We start from the raw sequence: 22215 nt of genomic DNA, 5'->3' as shown, positions 1-22215 counted from the left end.
GGGCAGAGCAGCTCCTATACCCAAGCCCTCCATCCTAAAAGCACTGCTGAGTGACTGTCCACACCTGGAGACACCTCAACTCACTGGCTGCTTCCCTTCCAAACTAGACGTTCCCTCGGCTGACTGCATGCCCAGAGCTGCCTGGCCGTGTGCCTCACTCCTGCTTGTTACACAGCTGGGTCCACATCCTAGACAACACAACAGCAAAACCCCAGAAGAGGTCTATTGAGAAGATTGGCTTTGTCGTTGGCCACAGGGAAGTCAAAGATTTTCAGTCCCCAACCTGAGGGGAGAAAGCCCCCAGCTCTCATGCCCTGGGAGAGGCCTCAGCCGTCCCTTGCTCTTCTTGCATGGTCTTCTTAACCCCGGGCTCTGAGCTGCCAAGACCTTTCTGTCCCCTCCTCAGCCGGGACCGATAGCCACTGGGCTGCTGGACACCACGTGGCACCCCAGCACGCCGGGGACTCAGCTGCAAGAGCCCCTCAGAGCAATGTCTGCTGGCCCCACGCTGGGGAGCACAGTTGCGCTCTGGGTCCCGCTGGAGGGAGGTGCCCCCGCCAGCACCCCTTGGTGCCTGGTCCCCAGAGAGGCAGGACTTCAGATGCACCCCTGCGCTCACCATTTCCCACTGGCTGGCTCTGGGCTCCTCCTGGGCAAGGTGCAGAGTGTTTCCATCAGCCTTCCCATGTCCTGAGCATGGAGCTCAGCAGTGAGCTCTGGGTTTGGGCTCCAAAAAAGTGGGCACTGCAGTGCTGCAGCCCTCCTTGGAATGGGCTTTACAAGCACAGGACATTGCCTGATGCTGGATATTACATCAGATTGATGCACCATTTTTCTAACTTTGCCCACATGTTATCCACTGAGCTCTTTCAATAACCCAAATGCCAATGACCAGGAGAAGAATGTGTTTAGATCTAACACAACTTAAAGCAGCTCAGGTAAGAGTTGTTATATATTTCCTCTGGCTGAACTCTGTAAATCAGGAATTTCACCTTTTTGCTCAACTGAAAACACTTCCTTTTTTACAGACATGGGGATGCTGTAATTTTTAGCTGTTAAAATCAGAAGGTACCTTTTTTTCTTATATGTTATATAGTAGATACCACAACAATTTCCAACTCCTTGTTCATTATTAGGGACATGCAGAATGTCTTTAGAAACCTCACCTTTCTGGGAAATTTAATATCTTTTAAATATAATGTACCTTTATATTTATCTTTATATTATCTTTATATCCATCAGCAACTGTTTTTATCTCAGGACCCTGGAAATCATCTCAAGCACTCTGTACATGAGCATTTCAAGAGCTGATATATAGTCCCTGCAGGAATCTGAGCTACATTAGGTTTCTGGTTTGCTATTTTCAAGAAAAACACCTTGGTTTTAGTCACAATGAATTGTAGATTTTGGTATACAGTTATTTTTCAAGTATTTCTTTATAAACCTAACAACATCATGTGAAGAAGATAAATGCTGCCACCTGCATTGTATAGTTTAAATTGTTGCAGCACTGTGTACCAATCTATCTTGGATGGATCAGAAAGTGACCCAGAATATGTCAGCATAATCCATAAGTCCTGCATCCAAGTTCTCTAAGTGCCTTAACTGACCGAGATTCCCTCCTTAATTGTCTTGTCAAATTATTTATAGTAGCTATAGCCACATAGTTGGTAAGATATAAAAAAATTCTAATTATATCTAGTCAAATCAAAGGACAATTATGTCTTTAGGTAAGTCTGCCAAACAATGCTTTGCCAAAGAAGGTTGGCCAAAAATGCTTTGACCGAAGAAAGAGGAAGAATCCAGAGCATCTGCATACCAGATTCTATAAAATCTCGTTGGGACTATTTTCCTTGCTCTCACTGAAAGTTTCAAGGTAAGTGTATGGGTTCTGTAGAATTGCAGAGACTGAGCAATTTCTCTTTATCTTGCATATCTCATTGCATTCTGATTGCTTCTGATAACCAGAAGGGTGGGCTTGGTTCTGATAGCTGGAATTTTCAATCTCATTTCTATGACATCTTTTTATTTCTAACTTAAAATTTATCTCTGGAATACTATGGAACATAAGAAGAAAGTTACCAACTTGTTAATACACTAGTGACTGACTTAGCATCTCTGATGTGATGACAGGCAACACAGTAAGTTATTAACTGTTAGTTCAATTACATTGAGGTAATTTTACTATATTCATGCCCCATTTTTTGTATTCATACTCACTGCAGAAAAGATTGGACTGAGCCTGATAAGATGTATAAAGTGTGAAAGTAAGTAAATTCATTTTCCACAGATCTTGGGCAATGGAAGGACTTCTTGGAGACTCATTGCTGATAGTTAAGGGCAACAGAAGAGAGAGATTTGCTTTAGGTTTAGTTCTTCAGTATACCAATAGTAAAATTGCAAAACACCCACCAGTATGATAATATTGAAAAATTGTAATCAATATTAAAAACTCTGTTCATACTTAGAAGACTAAAATTATTTAGAATGCTGTCTCATTCTCAAGTGGGATGTAAGTACTTACGTGTTCAAATCAAAACTACCTTTCAAAAGGTGTTATTGAAAATGACTGGAAAGATAGCAACTGTAAGAAATTTCATCACTGGCACAGAAAACTATTGTCTAACTGATAGAAAATGTCTTCTCTCCCACTCAGAGTCTTCTGCTGACGTCTCTTCAGTAAAGTGCAGACATGACTTCTCCAGACTCTGAGATGGCTGTCTTTGGAGAGGCAGCTGTTTACCTCCGAAAGTCAGAAAAGGAGAGAATCGAGGCCCAGAACAAGCCTTTCGATGCCAAGTCATCCGTCTTTGTGGCCCATCCTAAAGAATCCTTTGTGAAAGGGACAATCCAGAGCAGGGAATCAGGGAAGGTCACTGTCCAGACTGAAGGTGGAGAGGTGAGGAAAATGCAAGGCTTGAGAACATAATTTGATTCCCACTCTGGGCTCTTAGCTGACATAAATCAGTCTCTTTTCCTTGGCAGACCCTAACTGTGAAGGAAGATCAAATCTTCCCCATGAACCCTCCCAAGTACGATAAAGTCGAGGACATGGCCATGATGACCCACCTCCACGAACCTGCTGTGCTGTACAACCTCAAAGAGCGTTATGCAGCCTGGATGATCTACGTAAGTAGCAGCAGCAGTCCTCCTCTGGGTAGCTAGGAGGAACTGCTCTGCCAGGCTAAGTGGAAGCCAACGTGCTGTCTCCCTTCCTCGCAGACCTACTCGGGTCTCTTCTGCGTCACTGTCAACCCCTACAAGTGGCTGCCGGTGTACAACCCGGAGGTGGTGTTGGCCTACCGAGGCAAGAAGCGCCAGGAGGCCCCTCCACACATCTTCTCCATCTCTGACAATGCCTATCAGTTCATGTTAAATGGTGAGTTGCTTGATTTCCCTTCAAATGATATTGCAGCATGCAATCCAGGAAAAATCTTCCTTTTCTTTGCAGATTATCTTTGAATATATGGAGTCATGTTTACATCATTTATGTCATCTGAGTAAACTAGAATACCCATCTTTAAATGAGATAAATAGCACAGAAAGCACACTGGGAATGCTGTAGAGGGAAGTCTAGAAATTAGGTTTTGTAACTGTGGAGTAAAGAGTCTGATGGAAAGCAGAATTAGCAGTGCTACAGAAGTGTTGGTGCTCTATCTTAACAAAAAGCATGGAATCAAACATTACTAACATGATATCCATATCAGAAAGTAAGAAAGAATCACTGTAAATTGAAGTTCCAAATCCAAATAAGTGCACTATCAGTGCTTTTTTACCGTCTTAGAACTGCAAATGATAAGAGGTTGTCAGATGAAGGAGGGAGAGCCTAAAAGGCAGGAGATGCAATGGAAAATGGAAGATTGGCAGAACGGTTAGCTAAGAAATGGCTGTTACTTCTCAAGAATTAGATCTCAGGAGGAAGATCTCAGACTTACAATGAATAATGATACAGAAATTTTGGCCCAGTGCTCATTAGGGCAGAAGAAAACAAAATGAACTTTAGTAATTACTTGGGGGGAAAAAAAAAAGAGAGATTAAAAAGGGCAATAGTTCCATGATATCATATTCAGTTAAAAAGTGGAACATTGACATCTTGAATAATGCAGTCAGTTCTAGTTTTCTTATGTTAAAAAAGGAGATAGTGGACCTGGAAATGTTCACCGACAGACAAAACAATATTCATAGGCATGAAATAAATTCAGTATGAATAACAATTAAGTAGATAAAGACACTTTGATTACAGAGAATAGAAAACTGAGGGGATATATGACAGAAATTTGTAAAATCAAGAGTTGTATAGAAATCAAGGGTTGTATAGAAAGCAGAATCAGAATTAATTCTTTCCTTCTGTCTAACATTTGAACAGCTAGGAAGCATCAAAGCAATTGTCAGTTGAAACATTTTTTTAAAAAGCAAAGGGAATGACAAATTGCATACAAGATACTTAAGTCCTGGATATTCTATATTAAAGAAAATCATATGTCCTAGAGGTCTATTTCAATGACTAAAGTAAGGAGATGAATTCATGCAAAGTCTAACCAAACCATTGCATACAATGATACTATGCCTGGCTCAAAAAATCCTTGAACTCAGGAGGGACTATGGTCTGATCTCAGAAGGCTCTTGAGTCCCCAGAAAGTGTCAATTCATTTTACATTGTTTTAGTCACTTTAATCATACTGACATTACAAAGTAATATTTGGTTTTGGTTCTTTCTTATACGCAGAAATATTGGTCTCGATTTAAGGAGAATCATATTTTTAAAAACCTAATATATTTTATCTTACATCCATATCCAAATAAGACTTTATTTTTTTATTGGGGGAACTTAAAAAAATCTTGAAAGGGGTTAAGTGACATGTTTCCAGGGCATTTTAAGTGGGAATTGGCTATCTAGTCTGCTTGCACTTTAACAAAGCTTCAGTTCACAGTTAGTTTATCTCATAGATTTTTATTTCTCTGCAATTAAGGAGCAATAAGAAAACTCTTTCTGTCTTTTCACAGATCGCGAGAACCAGTCGATCCTGATCACGTATGTACACTCCCTGCTCGGGTCCCCGCGGGGCTGCCCCGTGCCAGGGGACCTCCTGCCTGACCACACGCTCTCTGCTTCTGTCTTTGGTTTGACAGCGGAGAATCCGGTGCAGGGAAGACTGTGAACACAAAGCGTGTGATCCAGTACTTTGCAACAATTGCAGCGAGTGGGGAGAAGAAGAAGGAAGAGCAGTCAGGCAAAATGCGGGTAAATTAATAGATACTGTCTTGAATTAAAGCTTTCCTCTGTTCCTGACATGATTTTTGCAAATGAAAACCTGCAATAATGATCATCCTGCAGGGAACGCTTGAGGATCAAATCATCAGCGCCAACCCACTGCTGGAGGCCTTTGGAAATGCCAAGACCGTGAGGAATGACAACTCCTCACGCTTTGTAAGTTGTGGCTTTGGACGAAATCTCTCCCTCTCATTACAAAATAAGTGACGGCCCTAGCAGTATTCCACAGAAAGGAGATGTCAAAGGAACCCATCCAGGCTGAAATGCTGCTGCTTCTCCTTAACAGGGCAAATTCATCAGAATCCACTTTGGAGCTACAGGCAAACTGGCTTCTGCTGACATTGAAACTTGTAAGAGACTCTCCTGGCCTGATCCCATTCCTTCCTAAAGACCCACCTCAATGTGCCTTCCTGTGCCTAACTCTTTCTACCTTCCTTGACAGATCTGCTGGAGAAGTCCAGAGTCACTTTCCAGCTCAAGGCAGAAAGAAGCTACCACATATTTTATCAAATCACATCCAACAGGAAGCCGGAGCTAATTGGTAGGAGGGATCATTATGTCTTTTTGAGGATGACCACTGAGCAACAGTTCCCTCTATTACCTGGTTGGCAAAACTAAGCCTGTGCCTTGCCTCTTCCTGCTTTCAGACATGCTCCTCATTACCACCAACCCTTATGATTACCACTATGTGAGTCAAGGTGAGGTCAGTGTTCCCAGTATCAATGACCAGGAGGAGCTCATGGCTACAGATGTAAGTAACACAGGAAAAAGGTACCTACTGTACATGTCTTGAAGGTAATATAGGTGACCTACTAAGGACACGTATTTGAATTCATTGTTTCAACTGCAGAGTGCCATTGACATCCTGGGCTTCACCGCTGATGAGAAGACTGCCATCTACAAGCTGACAGGGGCTGTCATGCACTACGGGAACCTGAAATTCAAGCAGAAACAACGAGAGGAGCAGGCAGAGCCAGATGGCACAGAAGGTTCTTAGCAACTGACCTTCTAATAAAGAAATCAGTTTTGGGAAATACATTTTTTTAGACAGCACAAATGCTATAGCTTAATAAAGTGAAAACTAAATAATGTTTCTTTTAGTGTCCATGAAGCTGTGAAGCTGATTCTCTGATCCCTGGCCTATCTTACTGAATGGTACCCCTGCAGTTAGCTTTTTGATGGGCTAGTTCCATGTATTTTTCCATTTAGCATGCAGAGGGTTTTGACAAACTCTTTTGAAGAGAAAGCTTCCCTAGTTTCATACATAGACTCTAGAATAATTTCTGGCATGCACATACTTCTGCTATTGGCAGTGCAGACCGTGGCCTATTTAAATATAAGAGCTTTCTTAGATCTTGACTAAGATGCCAAGTTTTAATCTTCATGTATTTTTAAAGTGAAAGTTATTAAAAGCATTGCTTCAGTTTATGAATTTAGTTAAAATACTAAAGGAAAGGTTTCTTACTGATAACTACTTGCAAAAAAATACTAATATTGGCTTTCAAAGGTTTCCTGTATTCAATATACTTGTTGTGATACTAGATTCAAAGATTTGCAGTCAAGAATTTTGAATAGTGGTGTCATTTCTGAGACAGCCATCGATCAATTTCCAGTCCTTGTCCAACGACCAGTTTTTTCTTTTTCTCTCTTGTCTTCCAGTTGCTGACAAGGCTGCCTACCTAATGGGTCTGAACTCAGCTGACCTACTCAAAGCCATGTGTTGTCCTCGAGTCAAAGTTGGGAATGAATTTGTGACCAAAGGTCAAACTGTGGAACAGGTAAAATAATTGGTTACTATGAATACATAGTTATACCTCAGAATTTCTCTTCAGACAGTTAAAATTCCTTAAAATTTCTCTGTGCAGTAACTTTTCTGTATTTCCCCTTTGCTTTAGGTGCACAATGCTGTAGGTGCTCTGGCAAAAGCTGTCTATGAGAGGATGTTCTTGTGGATGGTTGTTCGCATCAACCAACAGCTGGATACCAAGCAACCCAGACAGTACTTCATTGGTGTCCTGGACATTGCCGGCTTTGAGATCTTTCATGTAAGGAACAAGGATTTCACAACAGCTTCATGGAAGGGACAATGGGTGTTAAGAAAATTCTAAGACTTCTTGCATGAAGAGTCAGATTGTTTGTAAAAAATACAGTCATCAAGAGATCTCACTATTGAAGAGATTGGCCTTTTCAACAGTTAGATCTTAACAGGAAAGAAACTAATACCATAGCATGCAAGAATATTAAGCTTAGTTAAAAGAAAGAAGGAAGAAATCTGTGACAAAGTTATATGCGCCAAAGGTGTGGAAAACATTGAAAGAGATTAGAAATGATCATGCTGTTGGTGGAAATTATTGAAAGGTTAGGAAATGCTCATGCTGTTGTTGAAAGAACCCCAAAAGCTTCCATACCAGTGCATGGAAATATCTAGAACCACTCTCTTAAGAACAGAAAAATATTTGAGTAGCAAATTGAGGCAGTCTTCATGATTAGGGTGTTGGGAGACCCAGAGTCTAGAAATAAATTTGTTCTAATAAGAGAAATTGTGCTGAAGTTGTTTACTAAATTTTCTTTAGAATTAAAGGATTCCAAAGGGATAAGGGATAATTATCATAATTACAGTATCCATATTATATGGAATGATAACAAACAAACAAACAAATCACTACATTACAATGAATTAGAGGTCTTCTCTCTCTTCAGAATGCAAGTACAGTCCCATGGAAGTATTTCTGGGAGAACAGACAGGGAAGGGGCCTTGTATTTGTCTGAAGAGACACGTGAAGGGTCAGAACTACACAGGGAAAAGCCTTCTGGTGATAGCTGAACCTTGAAAACATTGCATCTTTTTTACATTTGGCAGTTCAATAGCTTTGAGCAGCTGTGTATCAACTTCACCAATGAGAAACTGCAACAATTCTTCAACCACCACATGTTCGTGCTGGAGCAGGAGGAGTACAAGAAGGAAGGAATTGAATGGACATTCATTGACTTTGGGATGGACCTGGCTGCCTGCATTGAGCTGATTGAGAAGGTATCCTTCCAGTTCAGGTGCATTAATGTTGGAATTGTCTAGTTATTGAGGGATACATAAAGAATTTGTTTATGTCCGGATTAAAATGATAAATTTCAGTTATTACAGTGCTCTGTGTTTCCGTAATTTGTAATGTTACCAGCAATGGTTAAAAGTGGTTCCACAAGTAAAGGTGAAACACCAAGGATGAAAAATGGTGAACCTCAGTTAATTTTCTGTGACATGTTGTCCAGAAAAGAACAGAAGCAACTTTATCTTCTGATTTGTTTCACAGCTTTCTGTCCTAACACTAGCATCTTTCCAACCAAGGAATCTGTTTCACCCTCTTGTATGTTGTAATGTTTCCCAGCCCATGGGCATCTTCTCCATCCTGGAAGAGGAGTGCATGTTCCCCAAGGCAACTGACACCTCTTTCAAGAACAAGCTCTATGACCAGCACCTGGGCAAGTCCAGCAACTTCCAGAAGCCCAAGCCTACCAAAGGCAAGACTGAGGCCCACTTCTCCGTGATACACTATGCTGGCACAGTAGACTACAACATCACTGGCTGGCTGGAGAAGAACAAAGACCCCCTGAATGAAACTGTCATTGGGTTGTACCAGAAATCATCTGTGAAGACACTGGCCTTACTCTTTGCCAACTATGGTGGAGCAGAAGCAGGTCAGCTCTGTGAAAATTGTATTTTGAGTGTGGGACAATGCTGACACAGAATTAAAGCAGTAAACATTAAACATTTAAAGTTGTTTTGTGTTCTGTAGTCTCCAATATGCAATATCCATATTTTAATATTTTTTTCTTTTCTTCCATTTGCAGAGGCTGGTGGCAAAAAGGGTGGCAAGAAGAAGGGTTCTTCTTTCCAGACTGTCTCAGCTCTTTTCCGGGTAAGGGCAGAATTCACTACCTCATTATTAAAAATACCCAGTGAAATAACATAGGAGTTGTGTAGAATTGCTGTGAGAAAAAACAGCCGTGTAATTCCCTAAGCAGACTCCGATTTGTATTTGTTGAAGCAGGTTTACACCATCATACACATGCATTTCTGATAGGTCAAGACACTGAAAGATTCAGTTTTTATATGTACATCATATATAGCTGTGCAGTGCTTACAAACTTTAATCTAAACTTGACCTTGTAATCTCACAGGAGAATTTAAACAAGCTGATGACAAATCTACGCAGCACTCACCCCCATTTTGTACGATGCATCATCCCAAATGAAACTAAAACACCTGGTAAGGAGACCCAATAGGAGGAAAACTCAAGCCACAAAAGCTCTTCTCCCAAGTATCAGACAATAGGGTAGTCACTAATGGTGGTATCTGTTAGGTGCCATGGAGCATGAGCTGGTGCTGCATCAGCTGCGATGCAATGGTGTGCTGGAAGGGATCAGAATTTGCAGGAAAGGATTCCCCAGCAGAGTCCTGTATGCTGACTTCAAACAAAGGTAAGAGTGCTCCATCTTTCTCCCCATTCAGAACAAACTGTATAGCCTGAGTACCTGAAGAAACTTGAAACATTATATTTCAAAAAGGACCTATGTAGTAACATAGACATGTTTTATTGTGAGTTATTGATTGATTTTATGTTGATGATCAGGACTCCCTTGGACTCTGAGGTAACAGTATGAAATCTTCACTGACACTGTCTTGAAAGAATGGACTGTCTCTAATACATGACATTACTCGGTCAGACAGTCAGCTGTTGCTGAGAAGCCTGTGGTGTTCAGTTGCACTGGTGGTTCCAGTAATGTGGATTTCTTCATGTTCTGCTTTCTCCTACAGATACAGAGTACTTAATATAAGTGCTATTCCAGAAGGTCAATTCATGGACAGCAAGAAGGCTTCAGAGAAGCTTCTTGCGTCCATTGATGTAGACCACACCCAGTACAGATTTGGTCACACCAAGGTAGGAACAAGTCCTGCGTTCAAACACTGTGTGCCTCTGTTAATGCACTGAGGATCATGTGCTACAATGTTCTGTTTCTTAAGGTGTTCTTCAAAGCTGGGCTGGTAGGTCTGCTGGAGGAGATGAGAGATGAGAAACTAGCAGAGATTATGACCAGGACACAAGCCAGGTGCAGGGGCTTCCTGATGAGAGTGGAATATCAGAGAATGGTGGAGAGGAGGTAGGCATTTCTCACCCATGTATCATGTTCGCATGGGTCTTGGCTAACGGAGTCTAAATTCATTCAACACAAAGTACGCAATAGCCATGTGAATTTTATTTCAGGGATGCCATTTTCTGTATCCAGTATAATGTTCGTGCGTTCATGAATGTCAAGCACTGGCCGTGGATGAAGCTGTTCTTTAAGATCAAGCCCTTGCTGAAGAGTGCAGAATCTGAGAAGGAGATGGCCAACATGAAACAAGAGTTTGAGAAAATCAAGGAGGAGCTTGCGAAGTCTGAGGCAAAGAGGAAGGAGCTAGAGGAGAAAATGGTGACCTTACTGCAGGAGAAAAATGACCTGCAGCTCCAAGTCCAGGCAGTGAGTATCACCATTCATTTGTCCCTGGAAAAAGAATATTACGCAGTCAGAATGCTTCTTACCCTAAGCAGAGACTTGCAGGAAGCTGACTACCGTGCAGTAGAAAACAGTCTAAATCACACACTCTAAGGCACTCTAACATTGAGTAAACAGGCACTGGCAGGGGCATGGTGAGGCTCATGGCAGCCCCACATGAGACTCAGCATTCCTGCTGTCTGAGGAAAGAGCCATGTAACACTAGCCAACATGTAATCCACAGCAGAGAGCTCTGAACTGGAAGGGAAGTATCTCCATCTACTCACCTTTCAAAGCAGTGTATCTGTCTAACAGAGTAAAGGCAAACCTGAGAAGGACCCACTTTTCCTACATCCAGCAATACTAGGCGGCCTTGATTACTTTCAGAAACACGGATAGTTTCCATTCAGACTCAGTTAGGAAAAGGCAGTTTCTTCACACCAAACAAAACACCGCTTGCTCCACTAAATTATTCTCACAAAGGCTTTACTCCCCAAATATTATGAGGTTCATGATGAGTGAATTAAAAAGAAAAAGCTACCGCCTCTGTGAGGCATTTTTAGAGACACAAAAAATCTGGAATCAATGTTGATTCCAGATGACAAGCTTTCCCGGTAGACACCGGGCAAGATCTTCCAGTTGCTGGAGTGGAAGGCCAGGTTCAGCCCCCATTTTAATACATGCCCACTCAGCGATACAAAAGACAGAGCAGAGAAACTTCAAAACATTACAACTCATAAAAATTTGTGTCTCCTCACCAGGAGGCAGATAGCTTGGCTGATGCTGAGGAAAGATGTGACCAGCTCATCAAAACCAAAATCCAGCTGGAAGCCAAAATTAAGGAGGTGACTGAAAGGGCTGAAGATGAGGAGGAAATTAATGCCGAGCTGACAGCCAAGAAGAGAAAACTGGAGGATGAATGTTCAGAGCTGAAGAAAGATATTGATGACCTCGAGTTAACACTGGCCAAAGTGGAGAAGGAAAAGCATGCCACTGAAAACAAGGTACGCACACAGGGGGTCACATAAAGGGTGAAGGGACAGATGCCTCCCACATCAGCCTGGTATCCTCAGAACAAAGCTAGGTTTGGAACATGCCAGGAGCATCACAGCGGGGCGGCTAGGCAGCCCAAATGAAAAACAAGCTCCTGGCTGAGCACTGCAAAGTGAAAAGGTCACTGCACTGAGCAGTCAAGTCTTCTACACAGACTTTTGGCACTTTCTTACAATCAACAGGTGAAAAACCTCATAGAGGAGATGGCAGCCCTGGACGAGACCATTGCCAAGCTGACAAAAGAGAAGAAAGCCCTCCAAGAGGCCCATCAGCAGACACTGGATGACCTGCAGGTAGAAGAGGACAAAGTCAATACGCTGACCAAAGCTAAAACCAAGCTGGAGCAGCAAGTGGACGACGTAAGCACACAGGCGTACCTCAAGAACAGGACAGGTATGGAGTTAAACCTGGCTGACGGAGCACTAATGGTCTTGCTTATTTTAGCTGGAAGGGTCCCTGGAGCAAGAGAAGAAACTGCGCATGGACCTTGAGAGAGCTAAGAGGAAACTCGAAGGAGACCTGAAGCTGGCCCACGACAGCATAATGGATTTGGAAAATGATAAGCAGCAGCTGGATGAGAAGCTGAAGAAGTAAGTGGGGCTGTGGGGCACCTGAGTGCTGGGCTGGTGCACTTGTCTTTTTCCTTTGAGCTCTGACATGGTTTGCTTTGCCCAAAGGAAAGACTTTGAAATCAGCCAGATCCAGAGCAAAATTGAGGATGAGCAAGCCCTGGGCATGCAATTACAGAAGAAGATCAAGGAGCTGCAGGCAAGTCTTTGTTCCTTCCCCTCTCTCACCCAGTCTCAGGTCAGGTAGGAGGAGGGCATGGGTGTGAAGGGTCCCCTAATGTTCCCCAGGCTCGTATTGAGGAACTGGAGGAGGAAATTGAGGCAGAGCGAACCTCTCGGGCAAAAGCAGAGAAGCATCGTGCTGACCTCTCGAGGGAGCTAGAGGAGATCAGCGAGCGCCTGGAAGAAGCAGGAGGGGCTACCACAGCTCAGATTGAGATGAACAAGAAGCGTGAGGCAGAATTTCAGAAGATGCGCCGTGACCTCGAAGAGGCCACGCTGCAGCACGAAGCCACAGCTGCCGCCCTGCGGAAGAAGCACGCGGACAGCACAGCTGAGCTTGGGGAGCAGATCGACAACCTGCAACGAGTGAAGCAGAAGCTGGAGAAGGAGAAGAGTGAGCTGAAGATGGAGATTGACGACTTGGCCAGTAACATGGAGTCTGTCTCCAAAGCCAAGGTATAGAGTTGCAGTAGAACATGCTCACAGGGCCAAGGTATGGCACACAGGCTATGCCTACCAGCCACATTCTCATAAAAAAAATCCCTGCTGTGAGAAAAAGGCAGAGTGCAGGTGTTCATCTCCTTTCCTTCCTTGTGTTTGCTATCTAGGCAAACCTGGAGAAGATGTGCCGCACTCTGGAGGATCAGCTGAGTGAGATTAAAACTAAGGAGGAGCAGAATCAGCGCATGATCAATGACCTCAATACTCAAAGAGCTCGTCTGCAGACAGAATCAGGTGAGACATCTTCTTTCCTGAGGGGTAATAGGAGGATCTGCATGACATGGGCATACCAGAGGGTGCAAAGTGACAACTGGTATAACCTCTCCAGGCCACTCCTGACTACACGGGTTTACAGGCAGAAACTGTCATATTAGTAGTAGTCCTGTTACCTTTTTTCACTTTACCCTTCCCAGGTGAATATTCACGCCAGGTGGAGGAAAAAGATGCTCTGATTTCTCAGCTGTCTAGGGGCAAGCAAGGATTTACCCAACAGATTGAGGAACTCAAGAGACATCTAGAGGAAGAAATAAAGGTCTGGAAGTACCCTACTGTCCACAACCTACATCATCCCTAAAAGCGTCCGGAGAATCCTGTCTGATCCAAGATTGGTTCAACAATCTTTCCCCAAACACATGTAGTACTGGAGGGAACACCAGTAATGCACATATCCCCACTCATAAGCTAGAGAGGGAAGGAAACGTAATGATTGTCATGCTAGAGGAAGTCATCCACAAGGCTTTCATGAGATACTGACGATACTCTCTAAGACAGGATTCAGACACATACGTCAAAACATTCACAGGAACAGCAGAGTACTGTCCCCAGAGCACCTGTCACTAACACATCCTGATCCTCCAGAATACATTGACGAAGGCTTCATCAGCTCCCAGCTTTGCATTTGCCTAGTTAGAGTTTCATTCTAATTTTACTGTCAAGAGGCATCTCAAGACAAGTATTGAGGTTACCAGTTCCAATGTCCCCACAGGCCAAGAACGCCCTGGCCCACGCCTTGCAGTCTGCTCGGCACGACTGTGACTTGCTCCGGGAACAATATGAGGAGGAGCAGGAAGCCAAGGGGGAGCTGCAGCGTGCCCTGTCCAAGGCCAACAGCGAAGTGGCCCAGTGGAGAACCAAATACGAGACGGATGCTATTCAGCGCACGGAGGAGCTAGAGGAAGCCAAGTATGTGAGGAATGTGGGATGTCGATTGGCTGGAGAAGACTGAGACTGTCAAGGGAAACCGGAGTCTCTGAGAGTGGGTTAGGACAAGGGTAGTACGAAGGCAGGGATATACTGTCTTTGTGGTAGAGGGGAGAGGGGGAGGGAGAGGAAAAGCATGCTGTGGAAAAAGTGCAGATTGGAAGGACAACTGTAGCCTTTAGGGCTAGAAAGGCTAAGACAGGCTGAATACTCAGTAGGTGGTAGGACACAGAAGTGATAGACCCTTTAGGCTGCATGCAATCTTGGAACAGAAAAAACACTGTGAAAAACGCTAGGCTCAAAGCCCCCAAAGTGGCGAGCTGCCCTCTCATGAACAGTGCAAAATTGGCTCCCCTCTAAGCTCTAACCCAGACCTGTGCTTATCTCCTCCCAGGAAGAAGCTGGCACAGCGCCTGCAGGATGCAGAGGAACATGTCGAAGGTGTAAATGCCAAATGTGCCTCCCTGGAAAAGACAAAGCAGAGGCTGCAGAATGAAGTGGAGGACCTGATGATTGATGTGGAGCGATCAAATGCTGCCTGCGCAGCTCTGGATAAGAGGCAGAAGAACTTTGACAAGGTCTTTTGGGCTCCGGGCCTGGGGTTCCTGAGCAGAGCATCCCCTCCTGATTGCCACATCCACACTGAGGTCCTGTTTCTCTTCAGATCCTGGCAGAATGGAAGCAGAAGTATGAGGAAACGCAGGCTGAGCTGGAAGCCTCCCAGAAGGAGTCTCGGTCTCTCAGCACGGAGCTGTTTAAGATGAAGAATGCCTATGAGGAGTCCTTGGACCACCTGGAGACCCTGAAGCGTGAGAACAAGAACTTGCAGCGTAAGTCCCTGGCCCTCTGCTCCTGGCTGGGCTTTCTCGCTATCCCACCACTACCACCTTTCCGTATGGGTCTGTGCCTGCAGGTTGGCAAAGCTGCCTGTCACCTCGGTGTGGCAGGGCCCTTTGCATTCTGCTCTGTGCCTGACCATGCTGTTGGTCTTTGTTCCCACAGAGGAGATTGCCGACCTCACGGAGCAGATTGCCGAGGGAGGAAAGGCGATTCATGAGCTGGAGAAAGTCAAGAAGCAGATAGAGCAGGAGAAATCTGAACTCCAAGCCTCCCTGGAGGAAGCTGAGGTATACACAGTGCTAATAAATGGTGTCCAGACTGAAAGTATGGGAGTATTTATCTGCAGAGATGGCAGGAAAGCAAGCCTAGATTTTGTGAAGTACTGTATAAGAGATTACGTAGAAAGGAAGCAGTAGTTTAAGTCACTGTTCCTGCTGACTTGTCCAGGCCTCCCTGGAACATGAAGAGGGGAAGATCCTGCGCCTCCAGCTTGAACTCAACCAGGTGAAGTCTGAGATTGACAGGAAGATAGCCGAGAAAGATGAGGAGATCGACCAGATGAAGAGAAACCACCTTCGAGTCGTGGAGTCCTTACAGAGCAGCCTGGATGCTGAGATCAGGAGCAGGAATGAAGCCTTGCGTCTGAAGAAGAAGATGGAGGGGGACCTGAATGAAATGGAGATCCAGCTGAGCCATGCCAACCGCGTGGCTGCAGAGGCACAAAAGAACCTGAGAAACACACAGGCAGTGCTCAAGGTCTGTTCAGCAAAGCTACAGAAAGAGAAGAGCCTTCGCTGACAGTTTTGGCACCCAAGCACACACTGCCACCTTGCAAATTCTCTTGCCTCTTTTACAGGATACCCAGATACACTTGGACGATGCTCTCAGGACACAGGAGGACCTGAAGGAGCAGGTGGCCATGGTGGAGCGCAGAGCAAACCTGTTGCAGGCTGAAGTTGAGGAGCTACGGGCAGCCCTGGAGCAGACGGAGCGGTCGAGGAAAGTGGCTGAGCAGGAGCTTCTGGATGCCACTGAACGTGTGCAGCTCCTCCATACCCAGGTCAGGCATGCTGCTGGAAACTAATCCCATTAACAAGGGCCAACACAGAATGCGATGGCTATGCATCTTGCAAGTGATTACGATGTAAACACTTGAAGTGCTACGCTGTAATATGGCCAATCCGGCCAGCCACTCATGTCTGGTTTGCTGCTACGGCTCTAAAGAGGACTCTTGCATTAAAGACTTTCATAAACAATACTCACACTTTTAGCTCTTGATGTGGAGGCATGAGGTCTAAAAGTTCAAATCATGTCTTTCCTGTTGCACAGAACACCAGCCTGATCAACACCAAGAAGAAGCTGGAAACCGACATTGCCCAAATTCAGGGTGAAATGGAGGACACGATCCAGGAAGCCCGCAATGCTGAAGAGAAGGCCAAGAAGGCCATCACAGATGTGAGCTGGGGGCTCCTTTCACTGCTTAAGATATGTGCCTTCCCCCCAGAACATCTCCAGCCTGAAAATGGCTTTGACCTTTTGCTCTCATCAGGCGGCCATGATGGCAGAAGAGCTGAAGAAGGAGCAGGACACCAGCGCCCACCTGGAGAGGATGAAGAAGAACCTGGACCAGACGGTGAAGGACCTGCAGCACCGTCTGGATGAAGCCGAGCAGTTGGCCCTGAAGGGAGGCAAGAAGCAAATCCAGAAGCTGGAGGCCAGAGTGCGTAGGGCTTTTATTTGTGCCTGAGTGAGCACGTCACGTAAGTAGCCACCAGGGAAGCTCCAAAGATGGGGTGCTCATTGCAGGTGCGGGAGCTGGAAGGGGAGGTTGATGCTGAGCAGAAGCGCAGCGCTGAAGCCGTGAAGGGCGTGCGCAAGTACGAGAGGAGGGTGAAGGAGCTGACCTACCAGGTAAGGCAGGAGGCCTCCTTGGGCTGACAGGGTTTTCTCACAGCAAGTCAGATTTTGTGCACACCATCCCCAAGGGGCATTGTTAACCTCACATGATGCAGAACCAACAATTCATTCTCTTTCCTGCTTGCCAACCACTCTAGTCTGAGGAAGACCGTAAGAATATTCTCAGGCTGCAGGATCTGGTGGACAAGCTGCAAATGAAGGTGAAATCCTACAAGAGACAAGCTGAGGAGGCTGTAAGTATTGCTCGAAGAATGGGCAGGAGCCACCTTCCATTGGGGCAGCACGCTCATTGAGATGAGTATGAATAGCAGGAAAGGGGCATGAAAGAATCTCCCAAGATACAACAGTCTTGGCCACACCATTTTACTGTCGTGTCATGAGGCCTTGCTGAGTTCTGGGCACCCTGCAGCAGTCAGTGATGAACTGAGGGAAATTCTGCAGCCTGTTTTATACAGGACGTCAGACTAAACAAACCCAGGGGCTACATCCACTGACTGAAGTTAACTGAAGTTCATGAATCTCTGCTAGTAATCAACAGCAGAAGGCTTCAGGGTCTTTCTCAACCTAATAAGTCGCAGTGATAGCTGGGCAGCAAGTAGTGGGAGAATAAGTACACAAATGACAAATCCGAGTGACAAAATTGCTCCTCAAGAGTGACATAGTACTGGTGAAGCTTGTCACAGTGGGGTCCTGAATAAGGGGGGATGAGGAGGTCTGTGTGAGGCTTACGTGTAAGCAGTGGTGGGAGTGGGGTGGAAGAGCCACAGCCCTGCAAGGCCAGGGTGCAGGAGGAGTGACACCCCTGCCCTGGGCTCCTCACCACCGACTCCCTCTCTCCGCACAGGAGGAGCTGTCCAATGTCAATATCTCCAAGTTCCGCAAGATCCAGCACGAGCTGGAAGAAGCTGAGGAGCGGGCTGACATTGCAGAGTCGCAGGTCAACAAGCTGCGAGCAAAGAGCCGGGAGTTTCATGGCAAGAAGATAGAAGAGGAAGAGTGAGGATGTCATGGGGCAGCAAAGTGACCTGAGGGATGCACAAAATGTGAACCTCTCAGTCACTTTCTTCTGCAATGTGTCTTTGTAATTGTGTCTAGAGAAGAAAGACCATAGAGTCCCTTGCATACAGAACATGAGTAGCTTCTTCTCAGTCTCTCTCTTTTGCTATTTTTGTCTCCCTGTTTAGCTATGGGATCCCATTAAACTTTGGCTATTGCTGAATATGTAGCTTGGGTCCATTAGGTGTCTGATGTGTAGCATATGCTTTTATTTCACACAATCAGTTAAAAGTGTAAGTAATAATGTATTTTTCTTGCTAGGGAAAGGGCATGGAAGAGAACCAATTTACAACAGACAGAGCAATGTTTAGGTGCTTCACTGATACCCCAGAGTTATTGTATTTTTCTCCCCCCAATCTGGCTACTACTCCCTTCAGCTACACCTCTTGGCTCTAGAATTTCATCGTGCTGCTGGGCACTTCAGAGGGCCACATCATAACAATATTTTTTTGGAGGGCAGGAAGAGAATGGAGAGTATTGGCAAATTTTTCCTTCATTCAGACCCTGATCTGAACAGCAGAGGCACGCTGGGCATGTACAGCTGTGAACTCTCATGTGCTCTATCGGGCGTCTCATCTGGTTTATTCTTATGCATTATGTGTTGCTTCTGGATGAAAGACATATGGACAGTGTCATGGTATGTTAAAAGAAAAACATATGCAGAGATACCTTCCTAAGCTGGTATTTTTGACAGCACCAACAGCTCTGTGCTTTGAGGTAACTTCTGTGCCTTATTTTCTGGAAGACCAGACAACCTGGAAGATTTTCTCAGAAACCAAAAAGACTGAAGGAGCTCCAGGTGAGAGATGAATGCTAACTGAACTAGATACAAGTCAGAAAGAAATGACGACTGAAAAGCAGATGGCAATGAAGGGAAAACAAGAAGCACATTATGAAGTGGAGGCCAGAGTATGTGTTGATGTTGAATATTTTTGACAGTGTATCTCTTTTCAGCTCTGCCATGCATGTGCTGGTGTTTGAATCAGGAGCTAGCTCCTGCACTGAGCACTGGGCCTAGAAGGGCATGACAGATAGGAATGGAGATGGCATGGCAGGCTGAGGCAACAGTGACTCTGATCTGCTGAACTGAGAGTTGCCTTAAATAACCCTTCCTTTACAGGTTGAGAATCCTTTAAAAAATGCAAACTTGCACAACAGCATCCAGTGTGACAACACTGATTCTCTGCTCGCTCTCATCAGGAAGAAAGGTATCCTTCCATCCAGCATCTATCTACATTACTTTTAGGTGCACTGCTTGACTTTTGCTCATTTAACAGAGAAAAGGGGCACTTGTGCAAAAAAAAAAAAAAAAGACCCCAGGCCTAACAATATCTTGCAATGCCCAGGAAAGCCAACAGAAAATGAAAATGTGCAGGCAAGCATCTGCAGGAGCTCTGGGTTTTGTGGTGTCTTGTGTTTGGACAGAGAACATATTTCCCTGTTGATAGCCTCCGTTTCAAGTGGATTTTGAGGGTAGAAAACAATGCTGCCAGTCAGAACACACCCACCAAATCAGGCACCCCAAGGGAACACAGGGACAAACACAGAGTTGTTGAATCCCACTGCTTTTACGCAGGAGATGTTTGGCTTGTGACAGTAACAACACTACTGGACTCTCCCAGGTTAAGACACTGACGGGGTTGTTTACCAGAGAAGAGGGAGGGAGGCTTTTGGGTAGCTCTACTGAGTTTACATGCCTGTGCTCTGCACAGTTGGCTCTTTGGATGCCCACCCACTATTTTAGAGGTCCTTAAGGACAAGATCTTGTGTATTTGGGCTGCAGCCATGATTGCAATTTCCATGGGGCTGCATGCCCCAGCAGAGAGCAGTGCAGGGGAAGTCTAGGAAGTGATCATCTACTCAGCTGTCAGCAGTCCCCAGCTGTAGCCTACAGTGCTCAAGCCTGAGACAGGTGGTCACTGAAATCTTCTGAACTTTACTCACCACAGTGTTATGAAGGAAGGCTTGCTAGTGGAGCTCCTGGGAAGTGGAGGTCCCTGTGAAGCCCTGTGATTTGACAGTGGTCAATGTGTACTATCTGAGCATGGGCTTGGCTTCCAAAGGGACACTCGCACTGCTGGAAAATTGCAACTGACAGCTCCATAGCTGCATGCCTACAACAGCATTATCCAAAGGGCTTCACCTTATCTGGCTCCCAGGTCCAGCCTCACCAACAACCAGAGCTCATCAGGCAGCATGGCCTGCTGAATGGCTCTACCATGGCAGCAGTGTCTCTGTGGTGAGCTTTGTCTGTTCAAGCCTATCTCCAAGACTACTGCTACTCTTGGATGACTCTAGAATTCCCATCCACAACCACATCTACGGGGCTCTCTGAAACTTCAGGTGGTGCTGGGTAAAGTCTAGATGATACACAGCGTTTCCTGAGTATCCCTGTTGTATGTAATGGCAGGGCTACTCCATATAAGCATAAACTTCTGAGACTTTGAAATGCTGCTTTACAGACCCTGCAGTGTCCTCTGCCACATGATGGCTCTGCCATAGAAGATAAGAGCATGTGTTATCAGAATGATGTCAGAGCCAACAGCCTAGCAATGCATGCCTGTGTGAAGCAGATTAGGTAAGCCTTTTGTCTGCTGCTGGATGCAGTTTCCCTTTGCAACATAGTAGGCACTTTCTTTGATAATGTAGTGAAGAAGCTGGTGCAAACCACACTGCAGCAAAGGTACTGCATTCGTAGAAGGACTAATACATGACATATCAGGTCCTTTACTGGGTCTCTTCTTCCTAGTGTAACAGGCAGTAGCTTTGTTGGAGTGTGTCTTGGAAGCTGTCAGTTCCTATTCTGTCCTTGATAAGAAATGGAGACACATGCTATCAATCAGGACTTTCTACCAGCACAAGTAAGCTGATGTGCCTTGCCTTGCCTTTTGTGCTCTCCCAAGGTGTGTATTTCTCCTGGTTCACCACTCTTCATACCTGAGCAAAAAGTAACCAGCTCAGGAGGTAATCATAAGTTACCTTGGAGTGAGAAGCAGCCAAGAAAGAGCCTTGTTTATTCCTTCAAACTGTACAAGTCCTTACCCAGCTTGCCAAAAATTCTACCCATGGGCCTGACATAAGGCCAACATATGTGCCATGGGAAAAAAGTCCCAGAATGCTGACACTGAGAAACACTGCTGTGCAGAGCTACTGGGTGAAAGTTGAGCATAGGGTGCTTTGCTAATGAAGTGTACTTCCCTAGGAAAGCTGCACCTTGATCATGTCTCCTTCTAGGGATAATCTTCCTGTAATAACCCATAATGGTATTCAACACATGGACTACCGAATCTTCCTCATGCTGCATTGCAATGTGTTGTAACTGCCATCTTAGGGCACAGTGCCGTTGCCCATATCTAAAATTAGAAGATGCTGCTCTTCTCTCAGAATGATTCATGCAGGCACATTTCCTTTTCTGCCTCAAACATTGAGAATCATCAGCAGGCCTGGGTGTGCTCTCCCTCATCATGCACAAAGATGAGTGTGAAGTTAGCTGAATGACACTTTGTGAACCCAGAACCCTGGGTTCTCACCATCCTCTCCTGGTACATGGCCTTCCCACCAGGAACAGAGCAGCTGCCTCAGAGGAAGCCTTCTGCACCGTGAAGCGTACAGGAGTCACTCTCAAGATCTACCTTTATGCTGGCTCAAAACACAAAAGTAATCACAGTATTTGCTCTCATGAAGTGGATGTGAAAATGGCGCTGTGAACCCAAGCAAAGCCTACCTAGACCTTCACTGTTCACACACAGAAACAGAGCAAGGCTACAGTGGGACAGTGACATTGTACCCTTCACCTCCCTCCAGTCTGGCAACTTGGAAGCTCATCAGCTCCGTGTTCTTGGGAATGCAGCTCATTGGGAAACCCCAGTGTTCCTAGTTATTATTATGGAATAAAATCAATCTATCTCTGCTGTGCTCTAACTTTACAGATCTGAAGAAACTTCTAAGGAGCAGCGAGCATGCTGCTCACTCAAAATACTAACACTTATCAACCAGCAACCAAAGTACTGACAGGTACAAGTATGGAGAACAGCTGCCCAGCAAAGTCTGCTAGGG

The 22215-nt window shown here is 45.1% G+C and overlaps 1 protein-coding gene across 1 annotated transcript; it reads left to right on the top strand.

The window, feature by feature from the left end:
• The first annotated feature begins 2991 nt into the window (after window positions 1-2991).
• LOC115342244 (myosin heavy chain, skeletal muscle, adult-like) lies at window positions 2992-18185 on the top strand. Its single transcript, XM_030016289.2, has 37 exons — window positions 2992-3129; window positions 3223-3379; window positions 5005-5032; window positions 5131-5242; window positions 5336-5428; window positions 5559-5622; window positions 5715-5813; window positions 5920-6023; window positions 6123-6261; window positions 6932-7050; window positions 7168-7317; window positions 8133-8303; window positions 8653-8962; window positions 9116-9183; window positions 9446-9533; window positions 9628-9745; window positions 10083-10206; window positions 10290-10426; window positions 10531-10786; window positions 11563-11805; window positions 12037-12213; window positions 12299-12444; window positions 12532-12622; window positions 12712-13101; window positions 13254-13380; window positions 13560-13678; window positions 14132-14328; window positions 14741-14924; window positions 15011-15176; window positions 15349-15473; window positions 15634-15942; window positions 16043-16246; window positions 16516-16641; window positions 16736-16906; window positions 16993-17097; window positions 17241-17336; window positions 17948-18185. The coding sequence occupies exons 1-37, from the start codon at window positions 3019-3021 to the stop codon at window positions 18101-18103; spliced, it is 5580 nt and encodes a 1859-aa protein (XP_029872149.2). The 5' UTR covers window positions 2992-3018; the 3' UTR covers window positions 18104-18185.
• Window positions 18186-22215: the final 4030 nt, after the last annotated feature.

Source organism: Aquila chrysaetos, chromosome 5 (genome assembly GCF_900496995.4).
Source record: "Aquila chrysaetos chrysaetos chromosome 5, bAquChr1.4, whole genome shotgun sequence".
Lineage (NCBI taxonomy): Eukaryota > Metazoa > Chordata > Aves > Accipitriformes > Accipitridae > Aquila > Aquila chrysaetos.
The sequence above is the reverse complement of the archived record's forward strand: the minus strand, read 5'-3'. Positions and strand labels throughout refer to the sequence as shown.

Coding starts and splice junctions, on each gene's coding strand:
- LOC115342244 (XM_030016289.2), top strand. CDS start 3,019: ATGAACCCTCCCAAGTACGATAAAGTCGAGGACATGGCCATGATGACC. Junction 3,130..3,222: donor ATGCAGCCTGGATGATCTAC/GTAAGTAGCAGC, acceptor CCTTCCTCGCAG/ACCTACTCGGGTCTCTTCTG. Junction 7,318..8,132: donor CCGGCTTTGAGATCTTTCAT/GTAAGGAACAAG, acceptor TACATTTGGCAG/TTCAATAGCTTTGAGCAGCT.